Genomic DNA, 22,399 nt, shown 5'->3' on the forward strand with positions numbered 1-22,399 from the left:
AAAGTGAAGGTGAAGTCGCTCAGTCGTGTCCGACTCTTCTCGACCCCATGGACTGCAGCCTACCAGGCTCCTCCACCCATGGGATTTTCCAGGCAAGAGTACTGGAGTGGGTTGCCATTGCTAGTTAAGATATAAATTTGTTCTACGTTTCAAACCTAAGAAGAAAGAGAAAAAATGGAACCCTTGTCTTGTTCACAGACTCCAGTATATTGTGGTCCAGAATTTATTCTCTGGAGATACCAGCAATGCAGCAAACTACTTGCTTGTGAGGTGTAATAATTATGCCACCAACTTATTTGTAATATTTAGTTAAAATAATTTTTCATTTTTCTAGAGGCTTTTGGTTCTTAATTACATGAAAGCAAAATCATATTATAGAAGTACACGTAATTGCATTGATGATAATCTTTGTTCACTTCATTTGTAGAGTGATGTAAGGGAGAAACAGAAGACTCTTGTGGAACAGCTCCTGTCTTTGCTGAACAGCTCGCCAGGGCCTCCTACTCGTAAACTCCTTGCTAAGAATCTAGCCCTTCTTTATAGTATTGGAGACACATTCTCTGTTTATGAGACAATCGATAAATGTAATGATCTTATTCGAAGCAAAGATGATTCTCCAAGTTATCTTCCCACTAAACTGTAAGTTAATATTGAAACTGAATATAAGAGATCTTTGTTGTATCATTTTTATAAAGAACTCAAACTTTGCTGTATAGTAGAAATTAGCACAACCTTGTTAATCAACTCTGTTTAGTAAAATAACTTTTTTTAAAGAACTAAACTACTTGATAATTATTATAAAAATGAATACAAATTGTTTTCCTCATTTTCTTAAAAATATGTAGCTTTTGAAAAGATCTAATATTTTCCCATTGAGAAATAGTTCTTTTAAAAATTTTAGACATGTGAAGCTTAGATTTGGGAATCAAAACCGTCTGATTAATATTTTAGCCGTTGAGTGTTTAAGGAACAAGTATGTTAAATTCTTCATGTTTTGGATGTTCTTTTAGTTTATTAGTTCTTAGTAGTGAAGATTAATAGTAAATATATAGAACAATACTTTTCTAAGATCCTAAAAGAACAACTAAGTTTCTTTCTCCATAGGACTCAGTTCATTTTATCACCTGTTGTTTAGAGAAGGCTATTTACGATGTATGGCTCCATGGTACTAATTTTATAGAAATTTTTTTATTGATTTAATTTTTAGCTTATGATAGAATATGCTTTTCCATAAAATGTTGAGACTTGATGAGAACACTGTTCTTTTTCTTTTAAGACTGTCTTTGATTATCTAACATATGAAGCTCAGTTCTATTAAAAAATTTGGAGGAATGGAATCTTTGGGCTGAGATTTAAATTAGTTGAAGATAGATCTTTTTAACATTCTTATATTGAAAATGTAATCATTTGATACTCCAGTGTCATTCCTTATGACTTAACAGTGGAGTAGATTCTGGGAAATTTATCCTTTAAAAATTTAAGTAGTCATCTTTGCATGTCCTAAGATCCTTTTTTTCCTGTTTTTTCATTCCTGACTGATTTCTAATTGAAATGTCGTTTCAGCGCTGCTGTGGTGTGTTTGGGTTCCTTGTACAAGAAGTTGGGTAGAATATTAGGTAACACCTTTACTGATACGGTGGGGAATATTCTCAAAGCCATGAAGAGTGCAGAGGTAAATACAGATTTTATAGTTTCTTGAGCTTATAAAAGAGCCTTATCTGTGACAAGCATACATAGTATATGTGTAAATATATCCATAAATGACATACTTTTAGGTAGCGCACCTATGTACTTTGTATATTAAATCTTTATTAGAAAAACAATAATGCAGTAAAATTTTGTGTATTCAGACAAATTCCAGTGGACACACACTAAGGTGTTTCTCTGGCAGACCTGTCCTGCTCCTCCTTGTTTCACCTTTTCCATCTCATGCTACTTACTAGTGCCAGAGCAAGTGCTTGCCACCAAGGGTCCAGATACATAATGGGTAATGACCGTCTACCTGATGGATGGATTAGTATTCTACCAGCATCAGCAGGGAGTAAGGAATAAAATCAGGGTAGGAAAGAGTGTGAAGGACATAAGCTTGACTAGGACCTGGATGACCTTTTAATTGCCAGGGGTGAATATATTCTCAGCCTTAGCCTCACTGATATGTTGGTATCATTTACCATTGTGAAACACCCTTTGTCTTTATCAGACTTCTAAGATATACTGTAATTTTTTGCCAACTAAAGTTTTACCAATCACATTTTGAGATTCAAACATTTGTATGTTTGTATATCAAAAATTTTAAATCTGTGGTTCCTCATATTTAAGGATAACTCAGCACCTTTAAATATTAAAAAAAAATCGCACTAGTTCTTATTCTTACATTACTTTGAAGAAGTCTAGAAAATTTGTAAAAATGCAGGACTGTCACACACCTTTCTTTAACTCTGTCAGGATAAAACATGGGAAAATTCAAATATAAAATATGCCAAATTTAAAGAAGAATGTAACTGATTATAGAACTTTACAGAGAAGTGAAATCCATAATATAAAACTGGTGAGAAAATCAACTCAGCAGATTACTTCTCAGCAGTAATAGCTTTCACAAAGATTGAAGAAGATGATTAAGGAGGAGAGATTGTTAACATCCATAAACATGGTTTTATTTAAAAAGACGTGTCTGTAAAAACTTTTTTTTACTGAAGTGTGTCCACTTTAAACTTTTTTTTTCTCTTAGCGCCATTGATAAAGCTATACTTTTTAGGGCTCATGGTTAACAGAGAATTACTCTATAAGTCTCAGAAAATATTAAGTTCTTGCTAAGTATTTTATTGCTCCTCCACTTTATAACCTTTATGATTGAGTTGATTTATCAGTACCACAGTGTTTTGGAAATATCAAAAGGGATTTCCACCTTTGATACACACCAATAGTGATAGACAGTGTTTGAAACTGGCAGTATTTGAAAAAAAAGTTAAGTTTCCCGTTGGACTCATTTTGCTATGTCCACCTGTAATTACTCACTATTATGCCCCTTTGAACAAAAATTAATAACATTGCTATGAAAATGATATTGATGTTAGCTTACCTGTAGTAGCCTTAACTTCCTGAGATACACAAACAGGTACTATTTCTTGAGTGTTTACTGCGTGCTAGGCACTATGGTGAATGATTTCCCCACAGGCGCTTATTTACTGGCTCTATGGGATTCATCTTATCCTCGTTTTATTTTTATTTATTTATTTTTGGCCATGGTATGTAGCATGTGGGATCTTAGTTCCCAGACCAGGGATTGAACCAGTGCCCCCTACAGTGGAAGCCCAGAGTCTTAACCACTGGACCACCAGGGAAGTTCCTTATCCTCATTTTATAGTTGAAGAAATAAGTAAGAACAGCTTAAAGTCACATTGTTGCTAAGGTTCAGAGCCAGGATTCACACCCAGATCTTTTAAAATCTAAATTCAGACTTTAAACTTTGAGTTTACTCACACCAATAAATGATAAAAATATTCTGAACATTTACTGTGTGTCAGGCACTGTTCTAAGTAGTTCAGTTCAGTCATTCAGTCATGTCTGACTCTTTGCGACCCCATGGACTGCAGTACCCTAGGCCTCCTGTCCATCACCAACTCCTGGGGTTTACTCAAACTCATGTCCGTTGAGTTGGTGATGCCATCCAACCATCTCATCCTCTGTCGTCCCCTTCTCCTCCTACCTTAAATCTTTACCAGCATCAGCTTCTTTTCAAATGAGTCGGTTCTTCTCATGAGGTGGCCAAAGTATTGGAGTTTCATCTTCATCATCAGTCCTTTCAATGAATATTCAGGACTGATTTCCTTTAGGATGGACTGGTTGGATCTCCTTGCAGTCCAAGGGACTCTCAAGAGTCTTCTCCAACACCACAGAGTCTTCTCCAAAAGCATCAGTTCTTCAGCGCTCAGCTTTCTTTATAGTCCAACTCTCACATTTATACATGACTACTGGAAAAACCATAGCTTTGACTAGATGGACCTTTGTTGGCAATGTAATGTCTTTGCTTTTTAATATGCTGTCTAGGTTGGTCATCTTTTCTTCCAAGGAGTAAGCATCTTTTAATTTTAGGGCGGTGGTCACCATGTGCAGTAATGACATGTAGTAATTCATTTGATCCTCACAACAACCATATAACAGATAGAGAAACAGATTTGCCCAAAGACATGTAGCTAGTAGGTGGCAGACCATGCACTCTTACCATGTTACCTCATTTGTAACAACCATTTATTGAATGCTTAACAATGTGCAAGCTTTATGCCTGGTACTTCCATACAATTTCATTTAATCTGCGTGTCAACCCTATGAAATTTGTACTGTACTGAAGTATAATATATATTAATACAAATAGCACTGTAAAGTAGTAAACACTGGGCCTTCCCTGGTGATCCATTGGTTAAGATCTGCCTAGTAGTGCAGGGAACTCAGGTTTGATCCCTGGTCAGGGAACTAACATCCCATATGCTGCAGAGTGGCTAAGCCCTTGTGCCTCAACTACTGAACCTGTGCCACAATTAGAGCATCCTTGCATCACAGTGAAAGATCTGCATGCCATAACGAAGATCTGATGCACCCAAATACATAAGCTTTAAAGGAAGCATAAAAAAATAGTTAACACTGTGTAAAATAGAAATTATTCATGTTTTTAAATGTCAGAATAGGTTAATTAGTTTGTATAAAAATCCTACTATTTCTCTAATATGTGAGATAAATTTCAATGCTCATGCTGTTTTTCACAGTGAACTTTTATTCCTGATCCTTAAATTTTTTTCTCTTTGACAGTCACAAGGTCGTTATGAGATTATGCTGAGTCTGCAAAACATACTGAATGGACTGGGAGCTGCTGCTACCCCTTGCCACAGGGATGTTTATAAAGCTGCTAGATCTTGCTTAACAGATAGATCCATGGCTGTTCGTTGTGCTGCTGCAAAGGTAAAATAGTCTAATAAGCAGAATTTGTAAAAATTAATATAAAGACAACTTAATCAGTTAATCCCAGTGAAAACACTGGTAACCGCTACATGATCTCAGAGCTGCTACCTTGGTATTGAGGTGAGACTGTCTCATTTTAACATATGAGGAAAACAGGGCTGCAAGGGTTATGTGAATTTCCCAGGGTTCTTAAAAGTAGTTAGCAGCACATTGTCAGAAGTGGGGTCAAGTTGTCAGACTCCTAAGTATTCCTTCCATTCCACTGTCCCTCCTCTCTATGGGTGTGTAAAATTTACCTGTAAGGTTTGTGTTGTTTGAAAGTGACCTTTGTTTTTATCATGCTTTCTTAACATAGTGGGTTAGACAGTTAGTGTTTATGTTGGAATTAGTCTCATAATTGCTCATAGCCAACAGATAGCTTCTAAAGACATTTTTCATACCCCGCTGAATTAGAAATGGGTCTTTGTGGACACATTGCTTTATATATCGTAATTTTTATGGCTTATAGTTAGTATTCACTTGTCCCTGCAGTCATTATTTAGAGACTTTGGATTTGTGTATTCTTTTTGTTAGCTCTTGATAGGTTCTTCGACTTATGTATATCTGAACCTGACATTTCTATTTTGTGTTTCATTAATTTCTTTTTTTCCCAATTGAATAGTGTCTCCTTGAACTTCAGAATGAAGCCGTCTTTATGTGGAGTACAGACCTGGACAGTGTGGCCACACTATGCTTTAAATCCTTTGAAGGCTCCAATTATGATGTGCGGATTTCAGTTTCAAAACTACTAGGCACGGTGTTGGCTAAAGCCATAATTTCTAAACATCCAGGAACAGGTAAATTTATGTAATTGTTTTCATAATGTCTTCCATAACTTTTTCCCTGTTGACTTGAACAAACATACGTAGCATTACTGCTACCCCTTATTACTTCTGAAAAGAGGCAGAATATCAGGCAGATTTTAGCTTGGGAGCATTCAAAGTCCTCAGAGTTCATATTAAAACAATTCAGTGAAAGTTTGAGGAAAAACTTAAAAGAACTCTTAAATAAATGTGTTTTGTTCAGTCATTGTCTTCCTCTACACCATGGCCTTTGTTTTTGTTTTTTTTTTGGTGTAAGTTAATTGTGGAGTGTTGCTCAGTAAGAAATAAGATCTGATTCTTGAGAATTTTTTTTTTAAGCAGCGTGCATCTGATTACATACATTTGGTTTGCCATCTTCTAGATTGGTATAAGGGAGCAATGATGTAAATAATTCCAAACAACAGATACTTGAAATTTGCTATATTTGGACAGTTTAGATAAGTTGCCAGGGATTTATGGAATCTTTTAAAGTTACTTCTTGAGAACTTAAAGGTTCGTATCTTCATTTCCCTTGTCTATTCATGGTCCCACTTTCCTAACTATTTTATACCTTCATCTTCTCCTATATTACTTTCATTTGATGGCCTATCTTCCATAGGCTCCCCCTACTAAATCTACCACCTTCCAGCATCTATCTGCACATGCTCCACTGCTATCAAGACTTTTCCCCTATTATCAAGATGAATTATCTTCTATTAAAGCCTTATGTTCAATATGTATTAGAGCTCATCTGCTCACCTGCTTGAGGACATAGCTGTAGGAAGTCTCCCCTCTCCTACATCAACTTTTCCCTTTCAGTTGGTTCATTCCCTATAAAACATGCTTTTCTCCCCCCTCTCATCTTTATTTTATTTCCCCCCCCCCTCTCATCTTTAAAATAATTTTTTTTTTCTTGTGTCTTCCCAGCCAACTGGAGCCCAATTTCTCTTGCCTTTGCAGCAGAGTTCCTCAGAAGGGTTCTTGATATTCAGTTTTTAGTTTCTCTCTTCTTTGAAATGCACTTAAGTTAAGATTTTTCCCCAGTTGTCTGTCAAAAACTATTTTTGTTAAGGTCATCAATGACTTCCATGTTCATCATTTATTCAATAAATAATCAAGTATTTATTGAGGATTTATACCAGGCCATGAACTATTCTCAGCATGTAAGAGGTGTTACTGAACAGAACAGATTAAAAGCCCCTAAACTTTGCAGCTTCCATTCTAGTTTTTAGTCACGCTAAGCCAGTGGGCAGTTCTCTGCTGTCTTACTTGACAGCAGCAGTCAGCTTTCAGCAACATTTAACTCAGTTGATCTTCCTCTCATCCTCTTTTCACTTGCCTTTTAGGGCCTTATACTGCCTTGGTTTTCTTTCTTCCTCTGTAGAAATTCCTTTTCAGTCTTTAATGATTCCTTGTCTTCTCAAAGAAGACACCCATTACCTTGTCCTTGATCTTCTCCTCTTTACGTGGGCTCACTCTAGTGATCCCAGCCAGTCTCTTAGCTTAAATACCGTCTGTGCATCAGGGGTTCCTGGATTTATGTCTTTAGCCCACACTTCTCTCCTGGATGCTGAACTCTCATACGTACCTGCCTGTTTGACATCTCTGTTTGAATGTCTGTTTGATGTTTTGACTTGTCCCAGTGAATGTTTGATTTCCCCTCCCCCGTATGTATACATATATGCCTGCTCTCCTTGCAGTTGCAGTCTTGCTAAGCTAAGTTGATGACAGCTTCATCCATGCAGGTGTTCAAGCAGCAGTTTGGAAAGTCACCTTGAATCGTCTCTCTCACACTCAATACCTACTCTACTTACCAATATTAAAACCATCTAGACTTGGGGCTCCATGGAGAAGTGGCTCATATGGTTGAGGCTCATCTGAGAATGAGCCTGGGACATCTTGTTGTGCCAAAAAAATAAGGGACGTCCAATGGCCAGCTTTCTGAAGACACTTCCTCTGGTCAAATTCAAAACAATATTAGAATTAATAATGCTAGAAATAGATTATAACATGTTAAATAAAAAAGGAATCTATGAGTCTGTAATGAAAATAAGTAAATAAAGGAGAAGGGAAAGGTCTATTTTTACAGTTGAATGCCAACCAAAAAGTTTAGAAGTGATGAATGTTAGATAATGACCTTTGCAGTCATTATAGGAATAGTTCATGCAGATAAGAGTCTTCAGTGCATTCTGAAATGGGTTAGAGTTTATTTATACTGTCTTAAAGTATCACTGAAGAAGGCAATGGCACCCCACTGCAGTACTCTTGCCTGGAAAATCTCATGGACAGAGGAGCCTCGTAGGCTGCAATCCATGGGGTCGCTAAGAGTTGGACATGACTGAGCGACTTCACTTTCACGCACTGGAGAAGGAAATGGCAACCCACTCCAGTGTTCTTGCCTGGAGAATCCCAGGGATGGAGAAGCCTGGTAGGCTGCAGTCCATGGGGTCGCACCGTCGGACACGACTGAAGTGACTTAGCAGCAGCAGCAGCAGCAAAGTATCACTACACAGGTGGCATAGTGATAATAAAGGGGAAAATGGTATTTTACAGTCAATGAGATTGACAGACACCTGATTCATTTATTCAAAGATAATACCACCAATATAGGGACAGACTGACATCAAACCTGACATTCTTTCTGATATTATGTGTTGAGAAATCTTACAGCATTACTTATGCAATTGAAAGCTTTTCTGTAACTACAACTAGCCATATATGTAGGCTTCAAAAATGAGAAAGTGATAAGGAAGATATGGAAGCTAGGAGAAGGGTACATGAGAATTTATTTTACTCTTGCAGCTTTTTTGTGATTTTGAAATTTTTTCTAATAAAAAATTTTAAAACTATGTAAATATGTATACCAAGACTCCTGTTGTAACTGCCTTGATCTAGCCTGTTAAAAGCCTGTTAAAAGCTACCATCACCTCTTGGTTGTATTACTAAATCCTCCTAATGTTTTGGTTTTTTCTACTTCCACCTTTGCCCCTCTGTAGTCTTCTCTCAGCACAGAAGCAAAGTGACAGATGCTGTTACTGCTTTGCTTGAGGGTCTCCACTGGCACCTCACTTTACTCACATCATCATTATGATGATGTACAAGGTCCTATATCTTCTGCTCTTGCACCATCCTCACACCCTGTCCTGTCTCCTACCAGAGAACTCACTGCACATAAAAGATATCTGCTGTATTTTTTTGGGTGGCTTTTAATCACTGTCTGACATACTATTAATAGACACTTTGTCATTTGTTATATTTATTCTTGTCTCTCCTGTCTAGAATTTATGATCTGTGAGGGCATGGATTTGTACTGTTCACTAATGTTTCTTTCCATGTACCAGTATAGATTTTCATCTGTGTCATCTTTAGGCTGAGAAATTTAGTTTTCTGAATAATCTTAGTTTTCTGAATGTTGACTTGGATTAACATAAGTTTATTTTGCCACTGCCTATGACTTATGTTGGTAATGAGGATCAGAGCATGTGACCATCATTTTTTCAGAAGAATGAAAGGGTGAAAAAATTTTTTTTTTCTTTTTTTTAAAAGGAGATACTCACAGGGAGAAACGCAACTGTGTCAAACTGCAGACAAACTTAAAACCTTCTGCCTAGCTAGCCTCTTAATTATTGCAGCCTAAGGATTGACTGAGAAGTTTTAGTAAATACTAGCTTTGATTTCTTTAGAGACTGAGGATGTAACAAAAGTTGTACTTGCAATTGAGAATTTTTAAAAAACATGGTGTGGTTACTTTATATAAGTTTCATTAAGAGTTGTAGAGCATTTAGAAAGGTAAAATTATGATTTTTGGCCTTTTAGTATTTCAAAAGAATTTTCAAAGTGTTGTGTAGTGTTTTCTACTTATTTATTTATTTGACTGTGCCAGGTCGTAGTTGCGGCATGTGGGATCTAGTTCCCTAACCAGGGATTGAACTTGGACCGCCTGCACTGAGAGCATGGAGTCTTAGTCACTGGACCACCGGAGAAGTCCCTGTAGCATTTTCACTCTTGGAGAACTAGGGCAGTTTATTTATGTTTCCCCTTGTTTTAGAAGACTGTTAGCCTTTTAACTTGAGGGCAAGAGAGCAATAGGTCATAATCTCAAAGTGGCATAGACTTTAAGATGTCATTGACTTGATACATCAGAGTCCATTATGATTTGTTGTCTGAACACTTTTGTGACTTTATGTGTTACTGTGTGTAATGTCCTGTAAGTTCTGCCTTTTGTTTGGATTTTTAGTTTTATTTTTCTTTCTGTTAACATGCTGTTCAAGATTATGTATTAAAATTTAGTCTGTAAAACAAAATTACATGTTTTGTTTTGTTCTTTGTTATAGCAGCCTCACGTCAGAGCATTCGCAGAGTATCACTGGAGGAAGTTCTGGAATTACTAGGAACAGGGTTTCTACGTGGAAGTTCAGGATTTCTTCGAGCCAGTGGAGATATGCTGAAAGGAACCAGTTCAGTCAGTAGGGATGTTCGAGTTGGAGTTACTCAGGTTAGAATCACAAACCAGTCTCTAAATGTAATTCCCACCTGCCCGTGATGAAAGTTTCAGTATCTGACTCCAGGCAGAAGTGATACTGTGCCAGGTCATCACTTATGCTCTCATGTTTATAAATAGATGTGGTGAGGCCAAATACTTTATAAAAAAGCTAGATTATAAGTAAAAGAAGCCTGTTTATACAAAGCCAGCTAAATAAGCTATTGCAGTGTACTTTCAGTTCGTAATAATGGGAGACTTGTTTATTTCCTTTGAAAGGTAAACATTTTTTTGTTTGTTTCCAGGCCTTGGGCTTCCATGTGTCTTGTGTTTTCACATGTTTTCCATTGTGTTTTTGTGTGCTTATAGGGTTCAAATTTAAACTGTTAGGTATATAATATTCAGCGTGGGCAATATTATATTTCTATCTTATATGGTTTCTACTTTTAAATAAAGATTACAGAATTGTAATTTCCTTAAGGGCTTAAATTCTTGGTCCTAAACAAAACTTAAAAAGCTAAACCTTGGGAAAAGGGTCTTTGAATAAGAGAATATAGAGGTCTTTGCATTCTTTCTTTGAATTTTCGTATTTTCTAGATGCCATTGTGGGTCTAAGCAAACACATATATATTTTTTTAATTCACGTATAATCCTCATTGTTTTATACTGTATGATATTAGAGTTCATGAAAATATAAAATGTCCCAGCATAACTGTAAACTGTTTTTAAAAAACAGATTACATGAGATAACTACTCTCTGTATCTCTAGAGTAAGGCAAACCATTAGCATTCATGAAAATAAAGATAGTGATTCATCACTATAAACTTTCTTTTCCATTTTCTAGAACTGAATTCTCTTAGAGTTATGGTATTAGACCATAGTTAATTCTTACATTGTGTTTATTTGTTTGATTTGGGTTTTCTTCTTCACAATGTTAAAGAGCTTGAATGCTTTGTTCGGAAAAGTCATAGGCATGTTTTACTGATTAGCTAGCTACGTTGGCTGTCCTGAAACCTTGCAAGTCTGACCAAAATAAAACACAGGCAGCATAAATGAAATCTCAGTTGAAAGACTAGGTACTTCAATTTTGGCTTAACAAGCAAAACATTGTACAATATTTATATAGTTAAAGTGGCTACACAAATGAGGAAAAACTAAAAAATATTAATAAATTCTGCATACTTCATGGAAGATAAGACATTGATATAGAATTGAAATTATTTCATTTTGAAGATAAAACTCATTTCTATTTTTTAGGCTTATGTGGTGTTTATTTCAACACTAGGAGGAGCATGGCTAGAGAAAAATTTTGCTGCTTTTCTTTCTCATATCCTAAGCCTGGTTTCACAGTCACACCCTAAGGCCACCCAAACTCAGATTGATGCTGTCTGCAGTCGCCGTTGTGTTTCATTTATCCTTCGAGCTACTGTTGGAGGCCTTCTTGGAGAAAAGGCTCAAATTGCTGCTGCTAAGGATATTTGCCAGGCTATCTGGAAGTTAAAGAAAGTTATGGGTATGGATCTTCTAAGACAGTCTCTTTTAAAACAGTGCTAAAGAAATTGTCCCTTTGAAAAGCTGGACTGGTATATAATTATGTTAATACAAAAGAAGCTACTTTTATAATACAGGTCAGTTTTTTCAGAGTAGAGCAGTCTATGATAGATGAGACATAAATTATCTAACTTGATAAGAACTGTTACATAGATGTCCTGATCTTAGAGGGTGGTGGTTAATAGTTCCTTAGAATTCATAGTCTTTCTATACAAGTTAAGATACATTCTCTTTAAAACAGGTAGTTCATCTTAGTTCTTCTACTGTCCGAAGTCCACTCTGCTTATGGAGTTCTCCCTTTCAGGGCCACTTGCTAGAAGAGTGATAAGGCATCTATAATCAGCTTGCTTGAACTAAATTGGTTATATTAGTTCAGTTCTTTCTCTGTAGATGCAAGTCTTATTTTAGTATTTTAGTTACTGCCTCAAGGATTTCATATATATCAAGTGGAGGTATTCTTTACCTTTATACGTTTTTACTCCTGATACCTATTGCCTGTAATACATTTTAATAAAACAGTGATGCCTAGTTAATTTTCCTGTTTCTATCAGATGCTGTAATGAGTGATGGTAATTTGGAAACCCGGCTTGGCTCTGCAGATGTAGCTGCCAGCCAGCATATGCTGGTGTGTGCTTTACAAGAACTTGGAAATCTCATACACAGTCTCGGCACCACGGCTGCACCGTTGTTACAGGATTCAAGTGCAGGTATCTGTTGCTTGTGACTAGTCTGAATACTTTGTTTTCACTTTTCCTTTTAGAGAACTTTTCTCTGAGAAAGAAAAGCTCCTTCATATCGTTCATTTATTATAGATTTATTAGGGTCATTTTATGAAATATGTATAATCAAGATTATATAAAATATGTATATATTTGATTTTTTTTTTCCTTTTAGCTTTTGTAGATAAAGGTTGTTCTCTAGGTCTCTTCTTTACTCTAACCCCCTTTCTGGAGATATTTAAGATAACATGGAAAAATGGAGAAGTAATCCTGAACTTATATCTTTCATCTGCAGTGAAAGTGTTAGTATTAGTTTCTATATGGTACATGTAATTTACCTCCTCAAAGGTCTTCTAAGCATTCTCTTTCCTTTCTCTTTGAAAATTATTGAGAGATAATACTATAAAATTCACCGGTTTAAAGTACACAGTTCAGTGGTTTTGGCGTACTCACAAAGTGGTACAAACACCACCACTGTCTAATTCCAGAATGTTTTCATCACCCCCAGAAGTCCTAAATGACCCATTAGCTGTCATTTCGCATTTCCTCTCCTACAGCCCTGATAACCACTAATCTATTTTCTGTCTCTGGATTTGTCTGTTCTGGACGAGATTTAATATAAATAGAATCATATAGCGTGTGGCCTTTTGTGACAGGCTTGTTATGTAATTACTATTTAAAATCATCTTTAATGGCTTTTGTCCTTTGACTGTGATACACAATTCCTGCTGGCTAGAGCTTACATTATATTTGGTTTGTATGCAATTTATTGTAAGGCATATATTGGTAAGGTAGCAGTCGACATGAACTGTTACACGTTATCATGAAGGTATATGTTGAACTGTGGCAGTACAGACTTTCTTGTTACTGGTGGTAGCATTTGCATTTCATTGTCTTCATAGTGGTTTAGTAGCCTTCTGGGACCTAGTGAAGCCTTGATTTTGTTCAGCATTTTGTTCTCAGGTAAAAGCAATATGATGGATAGGGAGAATACTGATTACATAGATAAATATGCCAGAAAGGACTTACAAGAAAAGGAGGCTGACCTGAGATGTGACATTTCTTCTCAACATGTTTTTGTTATTAATTTCTAGTACCACATTAATGATCTCAGATCAAGTAAGCAGAACATTGGCTTGTTTAGGAAATAAAACTTTGCTTTGTCTACTGACTTAATTTAAGCCAATTTTCATGTGATATATTAGTAGAAGTAATTCTTAGGTACAAAAAATTATAATTATGTATCACTTAATTTTTACAATTCTGATTGGCTTTTGATAAAGATAATATATTTTAAATCCATGTGGCCGCTTACTCTTTTGGCTGTTTGATGACATCTTTATTTCTGTAGCTGAGTCATTGTTTGTTTATTCCATTCCTGCAGGCATCCTTGACAATGTCATTTCAGTTACTCTTCATCCTAGCATTTCCGTTCGACTAGCAGCCGCGTGGTGTCTACACTGCATTGCTGTGGCACTACCTTCCTACCTGACGCCACTCTTAGATCGTTGCCTCGAAAGGCTTACTGTGCTTAAGTCTTCACCTGAAGCAGTGACTGGCTTTAGTTTTGCTGTGGCAGCTCTGCTTGGAGCCGTGAAACATTGTCCTCTAGGAATTCCTCATGGAAAGGGCAAGGTAACGACTTCATTCTACACGTATGATAGTGATATTTCAAGCGTTTCCTAAAAACCTTCGTTGTCTTCCTGTGTGTCACCCTGTAAGAGGCATTCAAGACGGGTTTCTGAGCTATCAGCTATAGTACTGCTTAGTGTTAAATATCATTAAGGTAATAACTGTGAAAAATGAAGGGATGGTTAAAAATATCATATCCACACTTAAACAGGAGTAGGTTTTAGTGCCTTTTGTTAGAAATACCTCCAGTTAGTAAGATACTTTTTTCCTGAAGACTTTTTTCTTTTTTTTTGGTTATATATTCAGCTCTGCCATTCCTTTCTCCAGGGTATCTTCCCGACGAAGGGGTCAAACCTGGGTCTCCCTCATTCAGCCGCCAGAGAAGCCCAGATGTACTCTATAAGCATACATTATCCATAAATGTGAAATATCCTATTTCTCTCTCCTTTTGTTTTAAAACAATATTTCTTAGACTTTTAAAATATAACATTTTAAATTAATCTCACTTTACTGTGAAACTGCTTTATTGTGAAATTATTAAATACTTTCAACTATGGTTATATAGTATACTACCTTTGGAAAGACTGTTAGCTACAGTAGTGTGCAGAATTTTAAAATGAGTTTCCTGTAATCAAATTTTCTTTAAACTAAAAGTCAATTCAAATTTTAGACAGCTTGAACAGTTGTACAATGTTTTCATGTAAGCTCTACAAAGAATTACAGGGTTGCTGTATACAGAACTAGGGTTGCTGTGTACAGTCTAATATACCAGTGTTTATCCTGGGAGCCTTAACGTTTTCTTCGTTTCCTTTATGACATTGTCCTATGGTGTAGTGTATGTAAATGATTATCTTTTATCATGTACTTTTATTGTGTGTAAGAATTTTTCAAGAGATTGTTATTATTAGTTGCTATCATCTGTCAAGTTACCTATAAACTGATATACCTGTTTTTACCTTTTTCTTCTATACATCAATAGATTATTATGGCGTTAGCAGAGGATTTGCTGTGTTCTGCTGCTCAGAACAGTCGCCTTTCCGCTCAACGCACACAGGCCGGATGGCTGTTGATTGCTGCGCTGATGACCTTAGGTAACAGTTTTGTGGAGGGCTTATAAAACTACAAACTACGTGGGGTTTTCTGAATATAAATATTCTAATGTATGACTTGATAGGACTAACTTAAAGTTGGATATATACCAGAATTTAGATAGTCATAGAAAAATTTTTCTCCTAGCAGTCACCTTATGAAACCATGTACTTATTTTATCTAATTCTCAGAATGTTTTCGGATGTGCTTATTTGAAATTCTCTTTAAGACCAGTTTATGAGCCTTAGGTAGGATAAGCCAATTTGATTAGCTTTTACATTTAACTCTGGTTTTTCCAAAAGTCATTCATATCTATCTTCATGAAAAAAATTTTTCCACAATTTAAAGATAGGCAAGAGAACATATGATAGCCCATGAATCCAGTTCTATAATTGTTCTGAGAATCAGTGACACTAATAAGGTGGACTTACTGGACTACATCAGAGTTCAGCCTATAGGCCAAATCTGGATTGCCACCTATTTCATACAGCCCATTAGCTAAGAATGGTTTTTATGTTTTTCATAGTTTGAAAACAAAAATAGAGTATTTTGTGATACATGAGAAATATATGAAAGTCAGTTTTCAATATGCATGAATAAACTTTTTGTTAAATACAACCACCATCCTTAGTTTACATATTGTTTCTAGTGTTCAGGCCCTGCAGTGGCAGAATTGAGTAACTGCAGCAGAGATGGTATGGCTTTCAAACCCAAAAATGTTTACTCTCCGGGCCTTAATAGAAGTGCTTGTTGGCCCCTGGCATAGACAATGATTTCACAATGCGATGGGAATAATGTGGTCAAGCTTTTGTTACTTTTGTCTAGATGTTTCTTGCCTGCCGTATTGATTATTTTTGGTTAATTAAAGGAGAAAATAAACTACTTAATAAGTATAATGTTTTAATGAACAAAAGCTTTCAAAACAGGGTAATCCCATTGGAAGAAGACTACAAGACAGCCTTTATATAAGGGATTAGGGCATCCTGTTTTGTGCATATTCATAGTCAACATACCAAAAGAATACAAAAAATTAATGTTTTTTAATTGTTGTTTTCTTGGGCTTTTTAAAAAAATACATTATTCTTTCACTTTATTATCTGGTTTTAGAATGTGTTACTGTCCTAATTTCAAAGATGAGTGAGATTTTGCTTTTAGGTGTCATTATAGATTCTTACATATTTATGTGTTTCAGTCCATTGCAGTCATTATTCCTTTGATCCTCAAATTGTCTGTGGGAGCCCCTGCTAGTTGGTTCCTATGTCCTTTTTCTTTTTTCTTTTTTTTTTAATTTTTGGTTGCGCTGGGTCTGTTGCTGTGTGAAGGCTTTCTCTACTTGGAGCAGGCGGGGGCTACTCTCCAGTTGTGGTACATGGGCTTCTCATCAGGGCGGCTTCTCTTATTGCAGAACACAGGTTCTAGGTGCATGGGCTTCGGTAGTTGCAGCACATGAGCTCAGTAGTTGTGGGTCACAGGGCTTACAGCACGTGGGCTTCAGTAGCTGTGGTGCACAGGCACAGTAGTTCTTCGATGACATGTGCAGTCTTCCCCGACCGGGGATCGAATCCATGTCCCCTGAATTTGCAGGTGGATTCTTATCTACTGTACCACCTGGGAAGGTCCCCTGTGTTCTTTTAACATGAACCTAGTGTTCTTTTGATAACATCTCTATTTTTGACATGACAAGATGTCTCAGCTTTTACATCATAATTTCTGCTTCAGCTTACAACCAATTGTTTCTCCAAGGAGCTCTGATTATATTTGGTGCAGTGGAATTTAGGTGACAGTCTGTATACTGTCACCCTGCTTATTTAACTTATATGCAGAGTACATCATGAGAAACGCTGGGCTGGAAGAAGCACAAGCTGGAATCAAGACTGCTGGGAGAAATATTAATAACCTCAGATATGCAGATGACACCACCCTTATGGCAGAAAGTGAAGAAGAACTAAAGAGCCTCTTGATGAAAGTGAAAGAGGAGAGTGAAAAGGTTGGCTTAAAGCTCAACATTCAGAAAACGAAGATCATGGCATCTGGTCCCATCACTTCATGGCGAATAGATGGGGAAACAGTGGAAACGGTGGCTGACTTTATTTTTGGGGGGCTCCAGAATCACTGCAGATGGTGATTGCAGCCATGAAATTAAAAGACGCTTACTCCTTGGAAGGAAAGTTATGACCAACTAGACAGCATATCATAAAGCAAAGACATTACTTTGTCAACAAAGATCTGTCTAGTCAAGACTATGGTTTTTCCAGTGGTCATGTATGGATGTGAGAGTTCTACTATAAAGAAAGCTGAGCGCCAAAGAATTGATGTTTCTGAACTGTGATGTTGGAGAAGACTCTTGAAAGTCCCTTGGACTACAAGGAGATCAGTCCTGGGTGTTCATTGATAGGACTGATTTTGAAGCTGAAACTCCAATACTTTGGCTACCTGACGTGAAGAGCTGACTCATTTAAAAAGACCCTGATGCTGGGAAAGATTGAGGGCGGGAGGAGAAGGGGACAATAGAGGATGAGATGGTTGGATGGCATCACTGACTCAACGGACATGGGTTTGGGTGGACTCCAGGAGTTGGTGATGGACAGGGAGGCCTGGCGTGCTGTGGTTCATGGGGTTGCAGAGAGTCGGATAAGATTGAGCGACTGAACTGAACTGAACTAAGTACTTTATTGATTTTTGTCTGGCAGTTTTAACACCTCTTTTGTATTTTCAGCATTTCCTTCACCATTTATAGTTTTCATTGTAATTTTTAATATATTCACTGTTCTGAACAAACCTAAACTCAGGTAGACCACATTTAAATCCTTTTCTCAAACGTGAACACTTCTAACCCCTTTTGCTACACTTTTCAGTTTCTCTGATGTCATGTTAGTGCCTTTGATTCAATTGCAGGCATCTACATGTGTGTTTGGTTTTTGTTAGATCCAGTGTTATTCTTGGTGTGAATAAACTTACTCTTGTATAACTTTGTAATTACTGTAAACTCACGTTTATTAACTTACTTTACATACACTTCTGAAATAAATTATCCTCATACCTCTCTGAAAAGTGATGCTACTTTGTTCACTGTTGAGTTAAGGGCAAATACTATGAAACGTTTTGTTAACTGTGGATATTCCCAGTGACAGCATACCTGCTTTGTTTTTTGGTGTCTGACTAAATTTTGCATTCAGAATTTTCTGTATTCCCATAGCCCACTGTATATGAGTGTGCCTGTGTGCACACTCACAGAAACCTTTTAAAGTCACTTATTCCTAATTGCCTTACTCCAGTTTCCTTATTTTCCTAGGATGTTTTTAGTACTACTTCATCAAAGAAAGTAATAAGCAAGGAGTGAATATGGCTTATTTTGCTGTATTCAGTTTCTAAATGTTGCTCTGAAATCAAATTTGCCTTTGGATTTAATCATGTCTGATTTTTGACCTGGAGCAAGTTGCTATCAAAAGTTAGAATTAGGGTACTTCCTTGCTGATCTACTGGTTAAGACTCTGAGCTCCTAGTGCAGGTGGCCCTTGGATTGATGCTTGGTCAGGGATCTGGATCCCACGTGCCACAACTAAGACCTAATGCAGACAAACAAATAAAATATTTTTTTAAAAGAATTACTCTCAGGAGACAGTATTATTTGTTACCAAAACAATAGTACTTTGCATTTATGCAGGTACATTAGTTTTTTAGGCTTAATTTAAAGTGCATTCTGTTGTTTGGCTCTGGACAGGTCTTTGGAGATAAAACAGTGCAGGCTGTTCTAGCTTCATTTTGCAGTTCAAAGAAATTGAGGCTTAAAGAGTTCACAGCAGTAGTAGAAGAGCAGACACCAGAGCCTAGACTTTGCTGTCAGTTCCTTGATTTTTCTCTCTACTCCAGTGCCTTCAGATAGTCACTGATCCAGTAGTACATTTGTTGGAACTAGAGGGATGAAGTAATCCAGCAGTAGTGGATTCAAATATGTTTCTTTTAAAAGGGAAGGGTTTTAAAGAGTACCCGCTTCGGGTTCTTGTACAAGTGACAAGTTGAATAAATTACAGGTCCTGCATTTGTCAGTCGTCACCTTGCTCGAGTACTGCTCTTGTGGAAGTGTGTCTTCCCAGTGTCTCCTAAAGATCTAGAAACAGAAAAGAGCCGAGGAGACTCCTTCACATGGCAGGTAACCTTGGAAGGACGCGCTGGTGCTCTCTGTGGTAGGTTGAGTTTAGTCTTTCCCTTTCCTCTGGCTTTTTCCATCTTTTAACTTCACATATACTTGTATGTTTCAACTTGAGGGGGAGAATCTGCTTCTGGTGATTTTTGTTATTGAAATAATTGATATGTTGGCAATTATAATAGAAGTATCATGTAAAAAAACAAATTTAAGCATTCTTCTCTTTGGGATATTTTATTATAATATGATCTACTTGAGAAATGTCAAGATTGCTTTGTGTTAAGTGGGCATTCATTTCCCTTTTCAGAAAAACTAGGGTTGAAGTTAATTAATATCGACTAAATATGGTTTCTATTTAGCTTTTTATATATGTGAAAGTTGTACCCTTCTACAACACATAGACCACTAAAAATAGTATCCATATTGAAAATTTTAGCTAAGGAAAAGACATGGAAGCACAGACTTTTTTCTGAAGCATATTTTCTTAGAAAAGCATCTTTTTTAAGAGTAAAAATGACATGAATAAACAAAACCAAAATCAATGCTTCCTTGAATCTGAGTCTAAATTTTAAATATTCACTTTTTTCTATATATGTGATAACTCCTTATAGAACTTGTATGTTTCAGGTAACATCTGTGAAACCTAACATGCTGACTTAAAAGGCAACCAGGTTCCTCAGAACTAGTGTAGAATTGGTAGACTTGAAGGTCTACTTTGAGTTTAAGGGCTGAATAAAACCCCAAGAAAGCAACATTTTGTTGATTTGGTTTTCTGTCTCTTTTAGTAATTCTAGGAAGTTTGATTTGTTTTTTTGTTTTTTTCAGTTTCACTGGAAGTAGAAGCCACTAGTTTCCTTTTTTTACTAGAGTTTCAAGAATTTTTTTGGTTTTCACACATTTCTTTATTCTTAAAAAAATGTGAATGCTGTACCAAAATTGAATGCTTTTTTTCATGCTTCATTACATTCTGCTAAGTCAAGGTCTGTTCTGTTTTTCAGCTATCAAGAGCTTTGTCGCCCACTGCGGTGATCTCCTTACTGAGGAAGTAATTCAGCATCTTCTTCCACCACTTCCTTGCACTGTGGATTTGCTAACTCAGTAAGGATCCACTATTAGATTTGATACAGACTTATAGCAATCAGTTACCCGCTGGTTATATAATATTGTATGAAGTACATTAATGAAGCCAAGTTTTTGTAGTTGGTGAATGATGTTCCATTTGTAGACGAAGGCAAACATTTAGTTACATGATTTTTTTTTTTTTAGGGTAGGATCTTGAAAAATACACATTAAAAGGGAAGGAAAGTTACTTGGTGGATAATGTATCTTCCATACAGTCAGATTTAACCGAGAAAGTAAATATTAAGCCTGTTAACCTTTTCAGGTATGCGTTTCATTGGTTTGTTAGCGCTGTTCTGTGTTCTTAAGAACCAGATGCTTGTTAACAGTTTCAGTTTTTTGTTGTTCATATTTTTCATGTTTGATTTATATTTTTTAAATATAATTTATGTCATGGTCACTAATAATTTCCCAATTAATGAAATGTACAGTTTAGGGAAAGATTTTCCAAAAAGTGTTTAATAATACAACATTTTATGTATATGGAAAAATACATGTGCAACTTCCTATGAAACTATAATTATTTTAAAGTAAAAAGCTGAAGAAAATTCTAAAATAAGAAAAAAACAGTTCAGATTATGGCTTATGAAGCATAACAGTAAAGTGAACCCCTGTGAGTTCAGCACAACTGGCGCAGAGGTTAATGAATGTTTGCGGTAACAGACTAGAGAGTAAATATTTTAGGCTTTTCAGTTCACACAGTCTCAGTTGCACTGGCTCAGTTCCCTTGTTGTAGCTTAAGAGCAATCATAGCTCATCTGTGAATGAATGAATGCAGCTGTGTTCCAGTAAAACTTTATTAATAATAAGGGGAAGTGGGCCCAAATTAGCTATCCCTGGACTAGAACACTGATAACTTTTGAAGTTTTATCTGTGTGCTCCTCTTTAATACCATTCTTTCTGCCCTACTTTAGAGGTAATCACTATCCTGAATTTTAGAGTTGTCATTTTCTTGTATTTTTCAAAAGTGTATCACATATACATGTTTCCCTAAACAGTTCCTTGTTTAGTTTTGCTTGGTTTTGATCAGGCAGATGGTATCATATTGTTTCTGAGGCTTAACTTGTTTTACTCAACATGATATTTCTAAACTTCCTCTACATGCAAGTATGTTCTTGTTCGTTGCTGTTTAATATTTAATTGAATGTACAACAACTGACCTTCCTGTTCAGTGAAATAGCCAAACTATTTTCCAAAATTTTTTCATATGTATATCCATATTAATGGGAGTACCCATCAATCTACTTCTTCACCAACACTTACTCAGATATCAACTCTTGTTTAATCCAATAGGTGTAAATTGGTATCTCGTTATGATGTTATATGTATCTGGTTCCTGATGCTTTAAGTGTCATACTGTATGTTTATTGTTCTCACTGTTTCTTTGAAATCCCTATCATGCATATATTTACCTATTTTTAGGTAAAATAATGATTTGATTAACAGACATTCTTTTTTTTTTCTTAGCTGTACCACATGTCTTGTGGAATCTTAAGTTCCCTGACAAGGGATTGAACCTGGACCCTGCAGACATTCTTAATTTAAATGTCAGATTTATGAGTCTTTTACTTCTTGGTTCAGTTCAGTTCAGTTCAGTCCAGTCCAGTCGCTCAGTCGTGTCCGACTCTTTGCAACCCCATGAATCGCAGCATGCCAGGCCTCCCTGTGCATCACCAACTCCTGGAGTTTACCCACTTATGCACATCAAGTCGGTGATGCCATCCAGCCATCTCATCCTCTGTCGTCCCCTTCTCCTCCTGCCCCCAATCCCTCCCAGCATCAGAGTCTTTTCCAATGAGTCAACTCTTCACATGAGGTGGCCAAAGTACTGGAGTTTCAGCTTTAGCATCATTCCTTCCAAAGAACACC

The 22,399-nt window shown here is 36.5% G+C and overlaps 1 protein-coding gene across 7 annotated transcripts in view; it reads left to right on the top strand.

The window, feature by feature from the left end:
- Positions 1-22,399, top strand: part of HEATR5A (HEAT repeat containing 5A) — a 99,177-nt gene that overhangs the window by 16,096 nt on the left and 60,682 nt on the right. For all 7 annotated transcript variants that reach the window (XM_010847007.1, XM_010847002.1, XM_010847009.1 and 4 more), the window contains 11 exons: positions 428-639; positions 1,564-1,672; positions 4,804-4,953; positions 5,615-5,789; positions 10,130-10,290; positions 11,534-11,789; positions 12,379-12,534; positions 13,931-14,181; positions 15,158-15,269; positions 19,299-19,451; positions 20,410-20,509. In XM_010847007.1, coding sequence (XP_010845309.1) covers positions 428-639; positions 1,564-1,672; positions 4,804-4,953; positions 5,615-5,789; positions 10,130-10,290; positions 11,534-11,789; positions 12,379-12,534; positions 13,931-14,181; positions 15,158-15,269; positions 19,299-19,451; positions 20,410-20,509 — 1,835 coding nt within the window. The remainder of the gene's footprint in view (positions 1-427; positions 640-1,563; positions 1,673-4,803; positions 4,954-5,614; positions 5,790-10,129; positions 10,291-11,533; positions 11,790-12,378; positions 12,535-13,930; positions 14,182-15,157; positions 15,270-19,298; positions 19,452-20,409; positions 20,510-22,399) is intronic.

This window comes from Bison bison, unplaced genomic scaffold (genome assembly GCF_000754665.1).
Source record: "Bison bison bison isolate TAMUID 2011002044 unplaced genomic scaffold, Bison_UMD1.0 scf7180017864242, whole genome shotgun sequence".
Classification (NCBI taxonomy): Eukaryota; Metazoa; Chordata; class Mammalia; order Artiodactyla; family Bovidae; genus Bison; species Bison bison.